The following is an 18,007-nucleotide window of genomic DNA, read 5'->3' as shown; positions in this document are numbered from 1 at the left end:
CCTCCTGAAACCAATATGGCCCAGGACACGAGCGACCACCCAGCAACCGCTGCACGAGCAGTTAACAAGAACATTTACACAAACAAAGGTCGTTTCTGGAACTCAAGAAGCAAATGAAAGCATAATTAGATACACTGATCAAATAGACACACTGATCACACTTGGGCCCTTCTTCTTTGCCTACAACTCCAAGTGATAGCAATGGGGTCTCTGCAGAGCAGCAGGACATGGCGTTTGGATTGCGGCAAACGCAGGATCCCGGGGGTACGGTCGGATCTTTGTGGCAAGTGCTTCTTCCCCAACACCACACAGTGCAACCTAATGTCATGTCAGCCTTTTAGAGTCAAGTGACTAATATCACATCGTCTCATTCACTTTAAAGAAACATTCCTTCTCGGAAGTGATAAATCATCTATAAGCTTTAGATACTCCCCTCTATCCCCACATCAGAGGTAACATCAGAAGTAACAAAATATTGCAACCCATCAGGTTCTCACCAGTTTTGTATGATCAATACCAGAACGTCATGTCAAAAGCAAAAGTAGTTATGAACAAACAACACTCACCTAAACTCTAAGTACAGGACAAGGTGCTTTTTCTAATTTCACATTGTTGTGTTTTACTCCACCAGGTGGATAATATTCATCATTTTTTCTCCCTTCTGTCTCAGTTTTTCACAAAGGAACATAGTCTGTAAGCATGAGTTTAAGTCCACCCTCCTGTAAAGCATGACCATTTCACACAGAAATCACACTAACAAATTTTTGGTAACAGAAATAAAAGACTGTCAAAATCAATGCGCTAAGGGACATGATTTGTTATAAATTTATTTAATCTTCAGTATTTCAGCTTGCACCTTTGCTTCAGCACTTTAAAATAAAATGTTTCAACTATGACAGTAACTGCCTAATTTACATTGCGTCCCAGTCAGTGTTCTTAAAAGAAGCTCATATTAATCCCATTAAACCACGTTGTGTTTGGTGTTGTATATGACTAGTTCCACTTTTTTTTTTTCCAGAATTAACAGTGTCAAGTTTTTACAAAACCGTTGAGTTTACAACATTTGTGTGCGCAGACCCAGAAGTACAAACTGTGACCTGATAATCCTGAAACAGTCAGTAGTCTAGAAGGGAATTCTTTTTTACTTCTCCGTGCCTGAAAACAAGAAAACTTCAAATCCTACTGTATATTTAAATGGCAGGAAGAAAAATATACAAGCTTGTATTTATACTGTATTTCTATCAATGGTAACAGGTCATAAATTCATGTTTGCAACTATCACAAAGACTCATGAACACCAATTCAGTTTTATACTGTAAATACTGCTGGATTGATGGTTTAGGATTATCAATTCACTGTTGTCATATGTCTGTAACATTTCAAAAGCATCCTGGAGAAAAATCCCAAAACACATACCTTTCGGTATATAATAATGCAACTGCATTAGCTAAATATATACTGTACATAAGTCTTATCAGCATTTTACCTACCAAAGATGTAAGATTCCACTTTCAAATACAAAGCAGATAGCCAATAATGTATACTTATAATACAGCCCTCTTCGTTTCTTTTTTTTTTTCTTTTGTTTTAAACAATTTGGTCACAATGCACCTTTGATATAAAAGCATTTTAAACTTTATTATTAATACTCAGAACATTAGGATTTCCAGAATTCTTTTTCAGTAGCATTTGTAGAACCACTTTTGGTAACAAATACAGTAGTTAGGAATGAGCATCCAGATGAGAATGCAGAAGTATATTATCCAAAATCCTTTCCAGCTAAGACCATAGGGCTGGTACTGTGATGAGTAATAGTACTAGAACCACAAAAACACTATAGTATGTTTCTTAGAGGCTACATCCTCTTTTGCTGGAACACTTTATAAATACATATTAAAAAGTAAGGCAACAACTCCAAACAGTCCAAACTGCTATCTCAACTCTACTTCCAATTAGATCCATGACCACTGGGGATCAATGTCATGCTTGCACTGTTTAGCGTTTGTCTTTATTCTTTCCAGATGGTCCAATAAAACATACTGTAATAATTTAGCAATTAGTATTTCTAAACCAACTCTGGTATATATGTCCAATGCCATGTCACTAATACTGGTTAGGTACTGAAGTCCAGGGTGTTACCACTGCCCATTTTTAAAGGATTGTGGACACTAATTTGGATTTGCAATAAATAGGTGCATGAATCCAAAGCTCCCTTTCCTACTATGTTTATCACCTACTTGTTTTTTAACTCCTAATGTTCAAATTAAGGAAGCACCAGAAACAGCCTGGTACTAAAAAAAAAAAAATGCTCACACCAGTAAACAAAACTTTTATTCAGGACCTATGTTTTTCATGGCCCTGATCTGAATGGACATTCAACTTATGAAGATGTGCAAAAGGAAAAAAACATCAAATTACAGTAAAGTTATCCAGAGAAGGAGGATGTTACACAAACTCATAAGGAAATGACAGTCTTTTTTCTCTTTTACTATAAATACACTTAACAGTTTAGCAGAAAGACAAGCTAAATTTTAAGATTGTTCACATTTGAAAGTTATACTCTCTGCTAACGATAAATAAGGAACAGGTCCTGACAATGGAATTTGACATCGCAATTTTCATCAACAGATCTTTGAAGACTGGTTTTAAAGAAGGGTTAAAACAATGATTATGTTTGCAAAGTTCTGAGAAGTCCATCTGCTGTCCAAACTTTGGATTAAAGTCCTTATTTTTTTTCCTTTACTTAGAGACAGGTATATACAGTGCTGTTGTAATAATGAAACAAATGTGAAATCTACTGTAAAGTTGCACAATACAGAAAACTGTTGCTCCATCTTCTACTACATAAATGTGTGACTCCACAGGTTAATAATGCTGTGTTGTTTTTTTGTTAAGTTGGAATTATTCCATCACGTCTAAGACCTCTCTTTAATTCCAAATCCTCCAGTTTTTTCCACAGTTCTTCACGCTCTTTCTCTTTCTTCTTCTCACTGACAGATGGAATAAAACCAAGAGTTAGCAAGAGAAAACTGTAGAATATTAATGTTTAAAAATATATAGCTGACATTAATTAGCAGCACTAATTTTGCTGAATAGAACTGCAATTTCCCTAACACATATATATTTTTTGTAAATATTTCTCTCTGCCAGTCACATTAAAGAATTCTTAAAAGTTATTTCAGCTGATTAGAAACAGTCCTACACATCTTGCTTCAGCCAAAATGCCAATATCTGGCTCATTTATTTGAAGCTTTCATTTCCCAAGAGTTATTTTACACATATAAAAAAATACAAGCAACTTCCATATAGAAGTTCCCTGAAGAACAGTTTGGGGTTGGTTTTTTTTTAAAAAAAAATGAAAGTAAAAAGGAGCCCACTGTTACTAGAAAGTATTTAAAATCAAACATAAGACTGCTACAGCGTCTGGTCCTGTTAGGAGCAGATTCTTCACCTTAAGGGGGCAAAGTGCAATTGCAAATTGATTTAAGTCACTGACGTCCCTCAGTAAACAGCTAGATTAGCTGTTTACTAGTTCCAAGATCCTCTGCCTTTTCTGGTAGAAAAATCACACAGTGATGTCTGAACTGCACTAGCAGACTCAGCCTTACTTATCAACATCTATCTAGAATTCATCTGGAATCTTAGCTCAAACATGTATCCAAGTCTCTCAAAGTAAAATACAGTATTAATGAACTAACCTGTTATGTGTAGATTTTCTGTGTATAAAACTATTTTACAACAACAAAGCAGAACAAAAGGTCAACGTAATTCCTGGCACACAATTAAAAAAATATGGACTCCAAGAGACTTTTGAACTAACCTAACAAGGTCTGACAACATACAATAGCCTTTGCTTTGCTTGGGGGAACCCTGAGTCATGGAAAACATATGACTTAAATGAAGCTGCAAACTGTTCAAAGTTCCTGAAGTTTCCTCATTTTTTTCACTTGACACTTTGAATAAGCTGAAACTTTTGAGAAAAGATGCTGGACTATAATCAGAAAATTAACATTAACGAATACAGAAAAGACAAAAAGCATGTTGCTAGGGTGGAACTAATGACCCTATGAGTGGTGTATCTAATGGATCCTGCATGCTGAAAGACTCAAATACAGCAAGACCTCTGAGTAAGAAGTGAAAGGGCTGAGAGATGTGTCTCTGCTTTAATACCACATCCAGCCTACAAGCAGCAGTGTGGAACATAGTATCTTAGGGTTTTACCTCATGTCTCTTTCTAAACCTCAGTGAGACTTTCTTCAAGGCTTTAAGCAAAGTGTTATCTTTAAACCCTTGTATTTCTTTTATTATTAAAGATACATTTAAATCTTTTGGAATGCAGAGTCAAAAGGAATTCTGTGAAGAATGTGGATTCCCAATCAAGGCACTGGATACTGTATTTCATAAGGCATAAGAACAACCCATCCATAATACTATCTTACATCTTGCAAAGAAAAGGCTAAAGAGCATGCAGGGGTAAAAATGAGGCCTTGTCTCTATTATGTGTGAGATGATGCAATTGCATCTGAGTCTTAGGGCAAAAACCAAACAGCAGGGCCTTATGCACAGCTGACAAAAGAAGCTTTAAAAAGTTACCGCTGACGATCTGACTTGTAAGTGGCTGTCAGCTCGTCAAACATGGTGCTGTTCATTTCCATAAATGCCTTCAACACATTGTAGACTAAAGCCACAATAGCCCTGTGAAACATGAAAGAAAGAAAGGAGTCTATTAGTTTCAGGTGAAATCAGACGTGAAATAAAAAGCATCTCTTCTTACCAGCATTTCCGCAACCAATTCTGCTCTTGCAAATACGAGAATGGAAGTTCTTTTATTTCAGTGAAACTATTTTTTATTAACATATTTAAAGGTGAAAACCAGCTTTCAAGTCTCTACTGACTGCTTCAATAGAGCAAACCAAAACTCTAGGGTAAAAGGTAACAACAGAAAGCTATTACATATAACAACAGTCTCTTCCCTCGTTCTGTGGAACAATTCTGTGTGCAGCTCTGGGGACTCAAATCATCAATGCTGGCACAAGGAACAAAAACATGAAATGTGAATTACTCATATTTCCTCATAGTTTTTCTATGAAGCTGAATATTCAGTGCATCTATGTAAAACACAAGGCTGTATTTCAAGAGTGATTTCCTTGTACTCATATTCTTCACATTTATTTTCACTTTGGTACAGCAAAAAACTTTAAAAACCCCACTGATCCATCAGATGAGTGCTGCAGTATCTGAATAAAACTCTTCATGTCTGTATGTATATTTTTAAAATCAAAATGATATATATAATATATAAAGAAATATTATTTTTACATATAACCTCTGCCTATTGCTGTTCCTGACCTTACCCAAGAGCCAATATACCACTCCTTCTTTGAATTCTAGTTGCATAATTACCTAAAAATATGACAGGTATGTTCATACAGGAAGAAACAATGTATAATAATAATGATTCCTAAAAGTTTTCAAAGGCATTCTGTCCCCCAAAGGCTCAAAAAAGGCAGAATCAGTTTGCTCATTTATACCACTTGACTGGATAACTAAACTAAAACACACTAGAATTTCCAAAGTAGTGTAGGTCTGCCAACAGTCTGATTATCTAGGTTAAAATTCTTTTCTGGCAGAGTTGAAGATAAAGAAATGACAAAGCTGAAAAGGGAGAAAGGAAAGAAACAAATCTAAAACAAATTTGGAATAGATGACCAAATAAAGAAATCCCAGTTCCTCATCCACTACTATGGCTGTGATGTTGAAGCAACTGGGGCCTGGGTATAGCACAGATGATTGAGAACACTGGGTTTACTAAATGGTAACCACCTTGACTTAAAAAAAAACTTTTCAACTAAAGTTTGGAATACATGGCATCTAACTGTAACAGTAATTTGCATTAAAACATTTTCTGCTGGGTCATTTGGCTTACAAATAAAAAAATCAAATAAACAGGATATCAAGATGAAGCAACTACTCCATCACTGTGTATAATAGAGAACAGCTACATTTAAATAAATTTAGAAAAAACAGCCTAACCTAAGAATTTACTGGTGTCTACATGATTTACAGATATTTAGAAAAATATACTGATGTCTGTATGCTTTATGGATGTTTAGAAAAAGTACCAGAAATATCAGTATAATCCACGATACACCCACAAAGCCTTATTTAAACACCAAGCAGTGCTCTTCTAGACTATTTACAATCAGGCTTAAGACATTAACCAGTTTATAAAAAACTGTGTAGGAGAATTACTTGATGAGCAACATTTTTTCTTCAGTAACAATGTAACATCTAAATTACCTTTTTTTCAGCTTGTGAGAAGGTCTATTTTTATCCCATAAGGTACTGAGTTTTGTACATATCAAAAAATTAAAAACATTTTGAGATGAGCTCAACTATAGACTAATTTATACTGACACTGACAAAGTTGCAACTGCTTATGCCAGCTTTGAATGGTGGATCTCTCCCATTCAGATGTTTTTTTCAGCTTCTTTAAGTTTATCAGGAAAATGGAAAGAAATAAGGGTAATGACAAAAACTTACGGATTCCAGTGTTCTTTAGAAATCCTATAAAGGCTGGAAAACATGATGGGAAGTATAACATTTGAATTCTCCTCTATCAAACTCATGATGTATTCATTATTCCAATAATACAGTGCTCTTTCAGCCACCTTTGAGTCAAAGGAATAAAACATTAGCAGGAATTCAGATACTGATAAATTTGTAACTTTCTATAGAAAAAATGAACCATGAAGAAATTTCACTATGATGAATTAATAAGAATCAATACATTTGGAATTCAAGTTCTACTTCAATCAGTAGCACAACATGCATTCATGGAATTAAGTTTTTATCCTCCAATTCAGATCCCACAGTATCCACTCTCCTTCCCCTGAGCAATATGTTGCTACTCACTGAAGACCAGGTGCAGACCCTGCATTAATGCTGCAGCTGTGGAGGGGAAGGGAGAGCATTGCCCCTTTCCCTCCATCCTGTGACTGCAGTTGGAAGGAATAGAGCAGCGCTGGGATACCACCAGAAGGAGCTGGGGAAAGGCTCAGTAGCTGGGCTGAATAAGGAAGGAAATACCTTAATTGTGGGGATGATACCAATGATGACAATCACCTTGGGGAGGAGATGGGGGGGTAGAAGGGAAAACACTGATATAAATTACACTAACAAATGTAGTCCAAGGAACAGCAGAAAAGAGTCATATCTGACCAGTATAGGTCACCTAGCTTAATATGGAGACACTACGGGCCAAGAATCTTATCTCCTCTCCACATATGATTTAACTTAGATCCTATTCACTCCCTTCCCATTATGCAATGTGAAGGAAACACACTATGGGCTCTGTCACCTCTAACCAGTCATCTCCTTCCAGACGGAACTTAGTGGGAACACAAGAATGCTGCACTATGCTGCACTAAAAAAGGGAGCAAATGCCTCCTCCATAGACTATCAGTCTGAAGGCCACACGGGGAGTATCCAGCACCTACAATCAGAAGGGCTCAAAAGTCTGCTTGGATATAGTTTGAGGATTTATGTGGCCAAGAATGGCAAGTTATGTGCTGTAAGCCCAGATACACCAAACAGGTCACTCGTGGACCTCAAAACTAAACTTCTATTGTAGCATACCCTTTTCCACAGAAATCCAGAAGACAAGTATTTAAAAGCATATAGCATAAAATAGTATTTACTACTGGGGAGACGGTTATGTTTGAAATTGAGACCCTACATTCTTATCCCAACAATAACCTCTACCACTGACCTGAAAATGAGGGCTAGAGACACACTTGGCAATTTGTTTAAACAAGGGTTCCTGGATTTTGACAAATTGTGATGGTTCAATTACATCCAAGATTTCCTCCAGCTCTCCTAGGAACATGACCTAAAGACAAGGAAGGAAGCGTTGAATATAAAAAAAAACCTCTGAATCATCTTGATTAGTAAAATGCTGGCAACCCTCAAATTTTACACTTCAGGCAGACATGAAAGCCTTACTAGCTCAGCAAGACACTCTTATCAAAAAATGTTTTAAGTTCTGCTTTCTGGCAGCTTCTGGATTCAGTCTCTTAAGGAGGACAAGTGTGTGCAATTCCATATTTAAAGTAGCCCTTTGCACCAGTATATACATGTTGAAAACTCAGCCTCAAAGGCTTGGCCTTTACCTGAAGAAAATGTCTTTAAATTTGGAAACAATATTCAAAATAACAGTTTTTCTGTGTCACAAAATTTCATTAGGGAAACTCAGATCTGCATCAAGAATTTGAAATAAAAATGCAAAGGTTTAACAGCATATTTTACATGTTTAGTAGGTAAAATGCCAGTCAATAAAGTATCTTTCATTGTCTCTGGAAAAATACTATCCTCACATAGAAACAATTCCAAATTTAACAGTTTTCAAATCTATCCTTAACTAAGCTTATTTTCTCCTTTCTAAAACAAAAAAGTTCTCTACAGAAGAAGCAGTGCTTGTTTTTTTATAAGAAACCATGGTTATCAAACTCTTCTCTGCATAGTCAAAACTGTCTAAAAAATCCACAATTCAAGTATGGGAAAATCACCTTCAAGAATTAATATTAATTAATACCAAGATCCACCACAGCATGTGCTACTTACCTGGAAATACCTAAAGATTCTCTGCCTATTCTACTGTAAAACAAAGTAACTCTTCTGTTTTGTAAATGCTACTGTATCACTTACCTCTTTCTGACTGCAGGTTTTTGGCCAGAATTTCATTAGACCTCTAATGACCTAGATGAGAACGAAAAAAAGTTAAATTTTTTACTTTTCTCTCAATGGGGTAAGCCATTTATGATGGAAAATAATAATAATAATAAAGTATGGAAGAAATATTTACTGGTTCTGTGAGTGAAGGGTCCTTCTCCAGAAACTGTACTATGCAATACGCCAGCTGTGAAGAGGTAAGGATTTATGAAAACAAAGTCAGAACATTTCTATAAAGAAACCCCAAATCAACATTTTATTTTCAAAGCAAGACAAGGCAAAATGCTACACATTCTTCCCAAATTGCATCCAATTTTAAACTGAGATGCACAGTTTGCACTGTGCAAATCCACTCAAAGTTGTTTATAAGAAATAACAAAGCATGTTTTTAAAAAAGTAAGGTGACAAAGTAGCACATACAAAAAAAATCAGAGTAACTTGGAATTCTAAACACAGTCATGCAATCAATGTTTCGAAGCTTCTGTTGCTCTCTGAAACTGTATCTTTTTAAATATTTTATACATATGCAGAATCATGAAAACTCTTGCAAGATAAGCAGACAGAGCTAAAACCTGGAATAACACATTTAGAAAGCACAGCTTTATCAGCATAAGAAAGACTGCACTGCCTGAAAATCAAGAGAGAAAGGTGACAAGTATAATTTATCAGAGGCAAAATTATACTATGAAAGCTGAATGTATAAAACAATATATGAGAGCATAAATGCAGTATTAAGAAATCTGTGAGGGAGAACATTAAAGATTATGCAAAAATGTGGTTACTAGTATTCAGAAAGTTGCCAGGGTGAAGAAGAGCTTTGAAAGCACAAGACTAAGGAAACTCAAACATCCTCTTGGCAGAGGGAATGGGAAAGGCAAACTTGTGAGAATGAGAAAACAGTGGAGAGAAAAACCTAAACAGAGTTTAACTTGTAAACAAAAATACTGAAGACATATGTTACACTTCCAATTATATAATCAGAACAGAAGACTTTTATCATACAAAGCACATTGTATGAATTAAAAAGTCAATCTACTGCATTTTTTCCATGTTTCAAAATTTTCCCCCTGCTTTTATGTGCTACACAACTAAATTTCCAAAGCAACCTTTAAAAAAATACGTATCATTCTAACTGTGCAGAAAACATTTTCATAATTTCTACCTGTGCATGGAAGAGTGATAAACTCCTGACAGTATGTAAAGGAATCAGCACCTTCACCAGAAACTGTTTGTGTTCTGCCTTAAGAGGTAAAGCAAAGCCATTGATAATACTAGAAATTAGAAGAGAAATACTTGTTAGTGTTATCATCACAGAAAACATTCATGAGGTCTGAACAAACACTTTCTAGAGGAAAATAATGCATCAGTCAGCACCTGTTTACAACCAGCAGACTTGTGCCATTTGTAAACAGGTGCTGACTTTCTTCCTACTTTGTATGAGCAGTGCAGTAAGTATCTAGGTAGAAATTCAGCTCTGACTTAGGAATAATCATATAAACAGCTGCACAAACCTGCTGCCAAACAGATAAGACCTTGTCTATGGGGTCTGTAAATTAACGGAAGCAAGGTGTTCTCCAGGAATTAACTTACCAGAATTAGATTTACTCAAAATATTCACATTGTTAGTGTGCTCAAAAAAAAAAAATATTCTGCAACATCTAAGGATGAAGTGCACAAAATTTAACAGACACACACAAAATCAATCCAACACTTCTGGCTGTAACTTGCATCCAGTTCTATAGCCTTGGCAAAGATCTCACAGAGATTTGCATGTGGGCTTAAAGATGAGCATGTACACAGATCTGTGTTCAGAATCAGGGCTTACAGTAATACTTTTTCCAAATTCAACCCTACTCTGACATGTCCAGGAAGGAAATTTGAGATAGATAACAAATAAAGACTCGTTTACCTTCCTAATATTTCCAACAGCTCAGCTACGCCATTGAAGTGTTCAGTTTCATAAACAAATCTAAAAAAAGAAAAGTTAAATATAAGTAATAAATCAGTTTCCTAAAATGTCCATAAGCAAAAAGTTCCTTTTCCCACAACTTACCGTAGAAAAATATTATTAATCTGTTTTCGGATAAATGCTCTAAGACCCAGAAACTTGCCATAAATTCTGTGCAAGACTGTTTTTAGGTAGTCTCGTTCTCGAGGGTCTTCACTGTCAAACAGCTCCAACAGCTGTGTTTAAAGAAAAAAAGAGAACTGAAACAGTAAACATTTGACAAGTATGACATAGACTTCTGTATAAAGTTAAATTAATGAATGTACAGGGATGTTAGAATGTAACATCCATGTGATATGAAGTGTAGAAATATAGTATTAAAAATCTGTTAGAAGACCAGTACAACATCACAAAACTTAATTTATTGATTTCTACTCCTGACATAACAAAACTTTGGAAGTCTTCAAATCACTAACAAACTTCTGAATAAGTGGCTCCAAAATCCTGCCTTCCTTCTCTCCCAAAACAAACACATTCTTAGATGCTGTCATATCTACAAAATATGCCAGTTTGCCTCTTACCATCCACCATTCCTTGACTGTAAAACTAAACGATCTTCATTTGCTGTAACATTTTGTTCCCACAACAGTGTTTCAAGGTCACATTTTTCTAATTGCTTGTAATATATATTTTGAGCTTTTCAGCCTTCCTAGTGATTGCATGGCTCTCACACTGTGGAAAGACTCAACAATGAGGTCTATGCCAGTACTAGATCTGCTGTTACAGAATCTTCTCCAATTGTCACAAAAGAACACAAATCAGGGGGAATTAATCCTCCAGGTTAAACAAAATGCTTAACTAAATATCCACTTTTAAAAGGAAAAAATAACATCAGAAAACCCACCTTTACTTAGTAACTTTTAAATAAGATTTTGAAACAGCACAATTGTTACGTGGTACTCAAAGGACAACCAGATCCAGTGTCCTGTGTTGTACAAAATGTATCCTGAAACACTGACACCTAAAGTTGCCTCTAAGAATTAAGACACGATAAACAAAACAAAACCAACAAAAACCCACAAATGCACAGAAAATAGGCAAGTTTAAAGTAGTAATCATTAGCAACCTGTATCTATCTCCGTTGTATGAAAAAGAAAGTAACTTTCAACCAGTACCTGTCTTGCAAGAGAAATGAGGATAGTTTGCCAAACAGGTGTCACAAATTTATAAACTGCTCTCAGAAAATTATTACAGGAATGGTTGAAAGCAAAATTATTTTGGGTTCACAAACAGATAAATTATAAATACTTATTGTAAGTGGATATGCCAGTCTATGTATACCACCTGATCTCTGTTAAACAGTTACACAACTTTGAGGAGGTGAAAAAGAAAAAAGATAAAGACAGAAAAAGATGTTTTAAAGTTGTTAAACTGTCTGGGATTTTGCTTTCTAACGTCCAGGTTTAGGACTGAAGTACATGTTCTTCTTCATTGTTTTGGATTTTTCTGTAGTTTGCAATGAGATCCAACTATCTTTTTCTTGCAGTAAGAATCTGACATGGGAATTTCATGAGGAAATTATGAGGCTTGTCAGGTGCCCTCCAGAGGTTATAAACACAGTGATTTGTTCTATTAGTTCTCTGGCTAAAGAAATAAATAGTAATCTCATCCTTCCCCAAATAGCAAAAATCACCCAAAAAGAGCAAACAGCTGGAAACACTTATGTTTTTAATTTACTTATTAAATTGCTTTTAGAAGCAAAATATTTATACTTCCAGTTCTGTTGTACAGACCATTTGTTGAAACGCTGCTGAATTAAGACCCAGTCTTTCAATTAAAAAAAGACAATTATTTTGATATGTCCAATTTGTTACTGAGTTTCAACAATAAAGTCTTATTTTTATGGATAAGCTGCAAGACATCCATAATTTCTAAGATCATTCTGACACTAGACATACATAGAAAAGAGAAATAAATTTTCCAAAATAGAAACCAACGTAACACAGACACTTGTGGATATATTTGAACAGTATCTCTTAGCAACCATGGCCAACCATTTCAGACTGTATATAATCAGGCTTTAGAAATGAAAAGTTACACTGCTAAGTACAGCATTTTGTCAAAACAGACAGCTGAAAGCCAGAAACACATCTATATTCAAAAACAAAAGCAAAAAACATGCAAGATAAAGCTTGATATATGCCCATTAAAAAGAAAAAAACAATCATTTTTTCATATAGGTATTCTTGCTACCAAGAAACTCTTCATTAAAGTTCCTCAAATTTTAAAAGAACAAATTAATTTAGAGAGAAATCTGACTTAAAAGACTGTCACATTTGTATGTCAGTGCCATGAGACACCAAATATGTTTAACGTTCTTAAGTCTCAAACTGGTTTTAATTGTAAGTGAAATCTGCACTTACAGATTGTTAGGAGTTCAAACACACAGCAAATACACTAAGAAGTGGCAGAACATCCCAGTTCCTCCAGGCTAAACACAGACACTTACAGACATGGAAATACACCTACTTGCATGTATATGTAAGGTGCGGTGGAATTTTTTCTATAAAAATGTGAATTTTCACTATATATAAAAGTTCACCATTTAACCATGTAGCAAGAACTTCTGAATTTTCAACTCTTGAAATTTTAATTGTCACATCATACATTTTCAAATATGAAGGTTTCAAAATCTCATACTTCCCTCTTTCAGTAGATACCATTCTGTCATTTAGTAGACTTATTAAAGGGTAACAGGGTTTAAAAATAAAAAATAATCCTTGTGTTGGACCCATTGTCCTGTGCCAAACTGTAACAGGTTTGAATGCCTTGAAAATGAATGGAATGCCACCAGCCATGATCAAGTTCAGCAGCACATAACAGCAGCATCTAGGAATTATCTTCTCTAGATTCTCAAGTAGAACACAAACATTCTTTCTAATGCAATCCTGCTATATCTAGTGAAACTAAAAATCAGTCTGGAAAAACCTGTCAAGAGTGATTACCCTCCAGGTTTACTCTTATATCTCCACCAGGGGCTAGATTATCAGATTAGTGCACCCCCTTGTTCCAATCACTATTTAGATGATAAAAAAGACAACTCCAGCATACAGGTTTGATCCAGATGAAAAACACTACTCTGTTTAGAAAATGGATAAAGTAAAACCGTAAGTATATCCCATTGCTTTTGTACAGCAAAGAAGTCTTGTGATATAAAGAAGGAAACTGTTAAATTTAAAGAATCTTTGCATTTAAGAACAGAAATTGCTCTCTGCTACATTTTTAATGTATTCTTCATCTGAGTAACACGCAAAGACAGTAAAAGCACCACTTCTATTGCTTGAGCATGACATCGAAAAAGCAAAGCTCCATGATAAAGGGGTGAAAGAAAGGCCTTTAGAAATGCTGTCTCCTGTCACTTCTAGTTTGGCTTTTATCCAAGTCTCACCCCACAAGAAAACTCCCTTTTCTAACTAAGTAGGAATCTTTCAACATTTCCCTGATTTCAAAAGCAAGCTACAGACAGCATGAAACACAAAATTCCTCCTTACTTTGCGATTATGCAAAAATTCACGATGCGAACAGAAAACACAAGACAGGCCTGTTCCTGAAAGCTGAAGACAAAAGTCCTGTCTGTGGAGTTTCCAAGCTTACTCCAGAAAACACCTTCCCTCAGCAATCTCTGTTCTGCCGTCAAGGCCTGGATGAAAATTCCTCAATAGAGAACAGCACCTACTGGAGTTTCAAGTGAAATAACAACGCACACAAGAAGCCCAGCTTGCACACAAGGAGGAGAAAGATGAAATCCCTGCCCACCAGCTGACTGAGGCCATCTCTTCCATCTAGCCGTAACAAAGGCAAGCAAACTACATAAATACAGTTACCCATTCTTTGCCAATATTTATTATTGATGCTACTACTTCTATGCTTTAATAGAGCTTGATCTTTATGTAGCCTTTTGATTTACTTCCTCCCTGACCACTACAGAATCATTGCTCTCAGAACTGCACTGGGAATAGGTTTCTTAATGAACTTCTGCCCTGGTTGCCAGCTCTCCAGCAGAGATAGAAGGGGGAAATATTCACCCTTCCAACAGAAATATTTTAATATTAAGACACATTAAAACTGGCATTCACGTAGTCTCTCTAGACTGCAGCATTTTCAGGCTACTTGGTAAATCTTCCTGGTTTCAACAGTTACTGTTTCAGATCCCTCCCATAACCAACAGGTCAAATATTTTGATTTATGTATCAAAACTGGAGCCAAAACAACTATTGTATATATCTATACCAACATAGACTGACATATAAACACACACACAATTCTGCTACCTCCATAGACAGAAAACTTTGTCTGTGCTTATTTAGCCTTTTTCTGTTGCAAACAAAGTTGCACTTTCAAATTCTAAACAAAACCTTTTTAAGGAAATGTTTTCAAAAGCAAAGAAAGAAAACAGATCAGTTTACCTGCAATACGAATTTCTGATCTATGTACTTTTTGGCAATGCTGGGCTGGAATTCTTGGCTTTCCAAAAATCGTATGAAAAACTCATATACAAGCTGCAAAATAAAAAAAAAATACAAACCTATGGTTTAGTTTGTGTCTTGATAATTCTTTATATTTTCAAGTATTTCCCTAAATTGTTCAGCTAGAAAATAGAATATTTAAATTTTCAGAGAGCAAAAGGTTCCAAAGATGAAACAGGATTTTTCTCCTTTATCAAATTGCTATCTTAGAATGTCTTAAACATTAGAATTAATTACATGAGCTTTTTAAGTTAGCTTTGCTTATTTAACTCCAGTCAAAGACATTTCATCACCAAGAACAAGCATTGCCATCTTGCAATGCTTGTTATCATCCTGTAAAGCTTCCTGGAGTAATTGGAAAGCACATTTAAACTGCCCTCGGAAGTGCTGAAGTCACATCAAATACAGATATTACAATTCCGAAAGTGTTGGCAAAACAGTTGGAAATACTGAAATTAAATTAGAAAGTGCTTAGAGTAGCATTCCACTACAGCTTGAAACACAGAAGTAGAATACAAACCAGAATTTATTCAGAACTTCCTAACTTACTGTAAAGATTAGCCCGAGGGCTGAGAAAACCTGCTTACATTCATGCAATTCCATCTCTGCTTAAACTATTCAGTGGGACAGCAAAAAGCTTCACATTTAGTGGAGATGAAAAAAGTATAAACAGCAGGCAAAAAGGAAGTGAAGTGGAACAGGGACTGCTGTGGCCTCACAAGACAGTAACTCTGACATGTCACTGATCAGATGAGCTACCAGCTATCAATTCTCTACTGCACCTGTTTTTAAGAGGAGCAGACATTGACAACTTTTTCCTCCTCACTTCAGTGAGTAGGCATATTGATGCCAAAAGGAGAAAGGAAACTAAAAAATTGAATTTTGAAGTAATTTTAAAGTTTTCCACGCAAACACCAATATGCTGCAATACTGCTGCTTCTGCTGCTTTATGTCAGTGATCTGAGTTCTAAAAGGAAACCAACAGGAAATCAAAAAAGGGAGAGGTTTACAAGTTTGATGTGGAAAAAACCAATGTTAAATCATCAGGAAATCAATTCCATCAACTCACAAATATTTTGGTGCATTTCTTCCTGAAAATGGTAGATCATCCACAAAGAAATTCTGTCACTTCCAGGTAAATTATGACTTCTAAAACTACAGCACTACTGTCAATGAAAATAAGAGGACATACATGCACACCAGCACACTTTCCAGATAGGCAGAGCTGTTCAGAGCTGCCTTAAAGCTTTTAAGACTCTTGATTTTTGTGAAATTTAGGGATGAAAAGGGATGAATCTCAACATTCTAACTTTGAGAGCACAAGGTGAAACAGATTATTCACAGGCAAGGACTGTGCATGCAACTATCCAATAAAATCCTGATTTCAAGCTGAGATCAATCGTGCTCCTTTGCCCACGGAAAATCTCAGACTCCACAACCTGTTAATCAGGTAGACTTCTAAATTTACTAGTGCTGTAAGTCACAGTGCTGACTAACACAGGCAGGATTTGCATTTATATCTTCTATAAAGGCATCTCTTGTATTAGCATCAATGAGACATTCTCCAAAATTAGCCTATGTTCTTTGTTCAAAATACCTTGTCTTGACACTTGGGGTACAGAGGAAAGGGATGACACACAGCAGTGAGCACACATCCTGCTACAAACACCTGAAAGCAAACCTTAACCCAAGGAAAGGAGGAAAGACTTAGATAAGGATGTAGATTCTCACCCATTTTTCTGATCAGCTGCCAACACCTGTGTGCTTTTGTAAGAAAATTAACCACCCTCCTCAGTAAATCAAAACTACTAGCAGTATCATCCCCACAATAGTCTTACTGAAGCTGCTGAAAAACACTTGTGCATCAGAGCAGTTTGGAAAGCGAATAATGTTTAAATCAATTAATGAAAACAGGAATGAGGGACACTAGCAATATAATTTTGAAAGAAAACTAACATTTTGCAAATGTCACAAAGTACTCTCCCTACTTCTATAGGTACTATATTATAGCCATGAACAATGCTAAAAAGTGTTTCACAAACTAGTTCTAATTCACAAGTTAAAAAAAAAACAAAAACAAACTGAGAAAGTTATTAGATCCATTAAGCAACCATAAGCATTGCTTCTGAAAGAAATTAGCATGAACCTGTAAATGTGGCCACGATGCCTCCAAGGTGGGTTCATCTTCTTCTGGATCAAATTCATTGCTGTCACTAGGTGGGAGAGTTCTGAAGATATTGCAAGATACCTGAAAAGCAAAAGAACGAATGATGAGATCTGTTTTTTAAACAGATACTAGACTTCAGGACTCTCTATGTCTATACCCACTCTATCTGTTCTCTCTCACGTAAGCAGTATTTTGCCTGCTGTCTGACAAAGCTCTTCAGCAACAGCACAGGCATAAGGAATCTGTCACTTTACAAACATGCCATGAGCCCCGGCTTTCCCTTCTCAAGGTCTTTTTGTTTCTTCTTTTCACTGATACCCCAGCATTACCCAGTCTACCAGCATTTCTGCTCACCATGTCCCAGATGAGCCCACCAACATATAATTCCCAATCCTGCTGGGCATCAACAGGCTGAAAGGCATGACTGTTTAGGAGTTGTGGGAAATGCCACCAATACACATTTACCAGTGTTTTCATACAACATTTGATTATTCTGCACAGGGAAAACATTAATGATATCTGCTTAAGGTCTCATCTGTCAGCACTTGTTACCAACTGTCAGTACTATTCACGCATTATATGCCTGGACGCTTCATGCCAAGTACAAAAGTTGGTACTAAATGCAAGCAACAAACA

The 18,007-nt window shown here is 35.9% G+C and overlaps 1 protein-coding gene across 2 annotated transcripts in view; it reads right to left on the bottom strand.

Moving 5' to 3' along the window:
* Positions 1–1,612: 1,612 nt before the first annotated feature.
* PPP2R5E (protein phosphatase 2, regulatory subunit B', epsilon isoform) overlaps positions 1,613–18,007 on the bottom strand; it is a 66,928-nt gene continuing 50,533 nt past the window's right edge. Inside the window, exons 3-13 of one of the 2 annotated variants that reach the window (XM_010000673.1) lie at positions 17,351–17,452; positions 15,145–15,237; positions 10,784–10,914; positions 10,640–10,699; positions 9,893–10,001; positions 8,864–8,917; positions 8,707–8,757; positions 7,772–7,891; positions 6,544–6,671; positions 4,594–4,695; positions 1,613–2,990 (exon numbers count right to left, since the gene is read on the bottom strand). In XM_010000673.1, coding sequence (XP_009998975.1) covers positions 2,891–2,990; positions 4,594–4,695; positions 6,544–6,671; positions 7,772–7,891; positions 8,707–8,757; positions 8,864–8,917; positions 9,893–10,001; positions 10,640–10,699; positions 10,784–10,914; positions 15,145–15,237; positions 17,351–17,452 — 1,050 coding nt within the window. In that variant the 3' untranslated portion in view covers positions 1,613–2,890. The remainder of the gene's footprint in view (positions 2,991–4,593; positions 4,696–6,543; positions 6,672–7,771; positions 7,892–8,706; positions 8,758–8,863; positions 8,918–9,892; positions 10,002–10,639; positions 10,700–10,783; positions 10,915–15,144; positions 15,238–17,350; positions 17,453–18,007) is intronic. The other variant, XM_010000674.1, reaches the window with a different exon arrangement.

The sequence above is a fragment of the Chaetura pelagica genome, unplaced genomic scaffold (genome assembly GCF_000747805.2).
Source record: "Chaetura pelagica isolate M959 unplaced genomic scaffold, ChaPel_1.0 scaffold36, whole genome shotgun sequence".
Classification (NCBI taxonomy): Eukaryota; Metazoa; Chordata; class Aves; order Apodiformes; family Apodidae; genus Chaetura; species Chaetura pelagica.
Note: the sequence above shows the minus strand (reverse complement) of the source record. Positions and strands in the feature narration are given on the sequence as shown.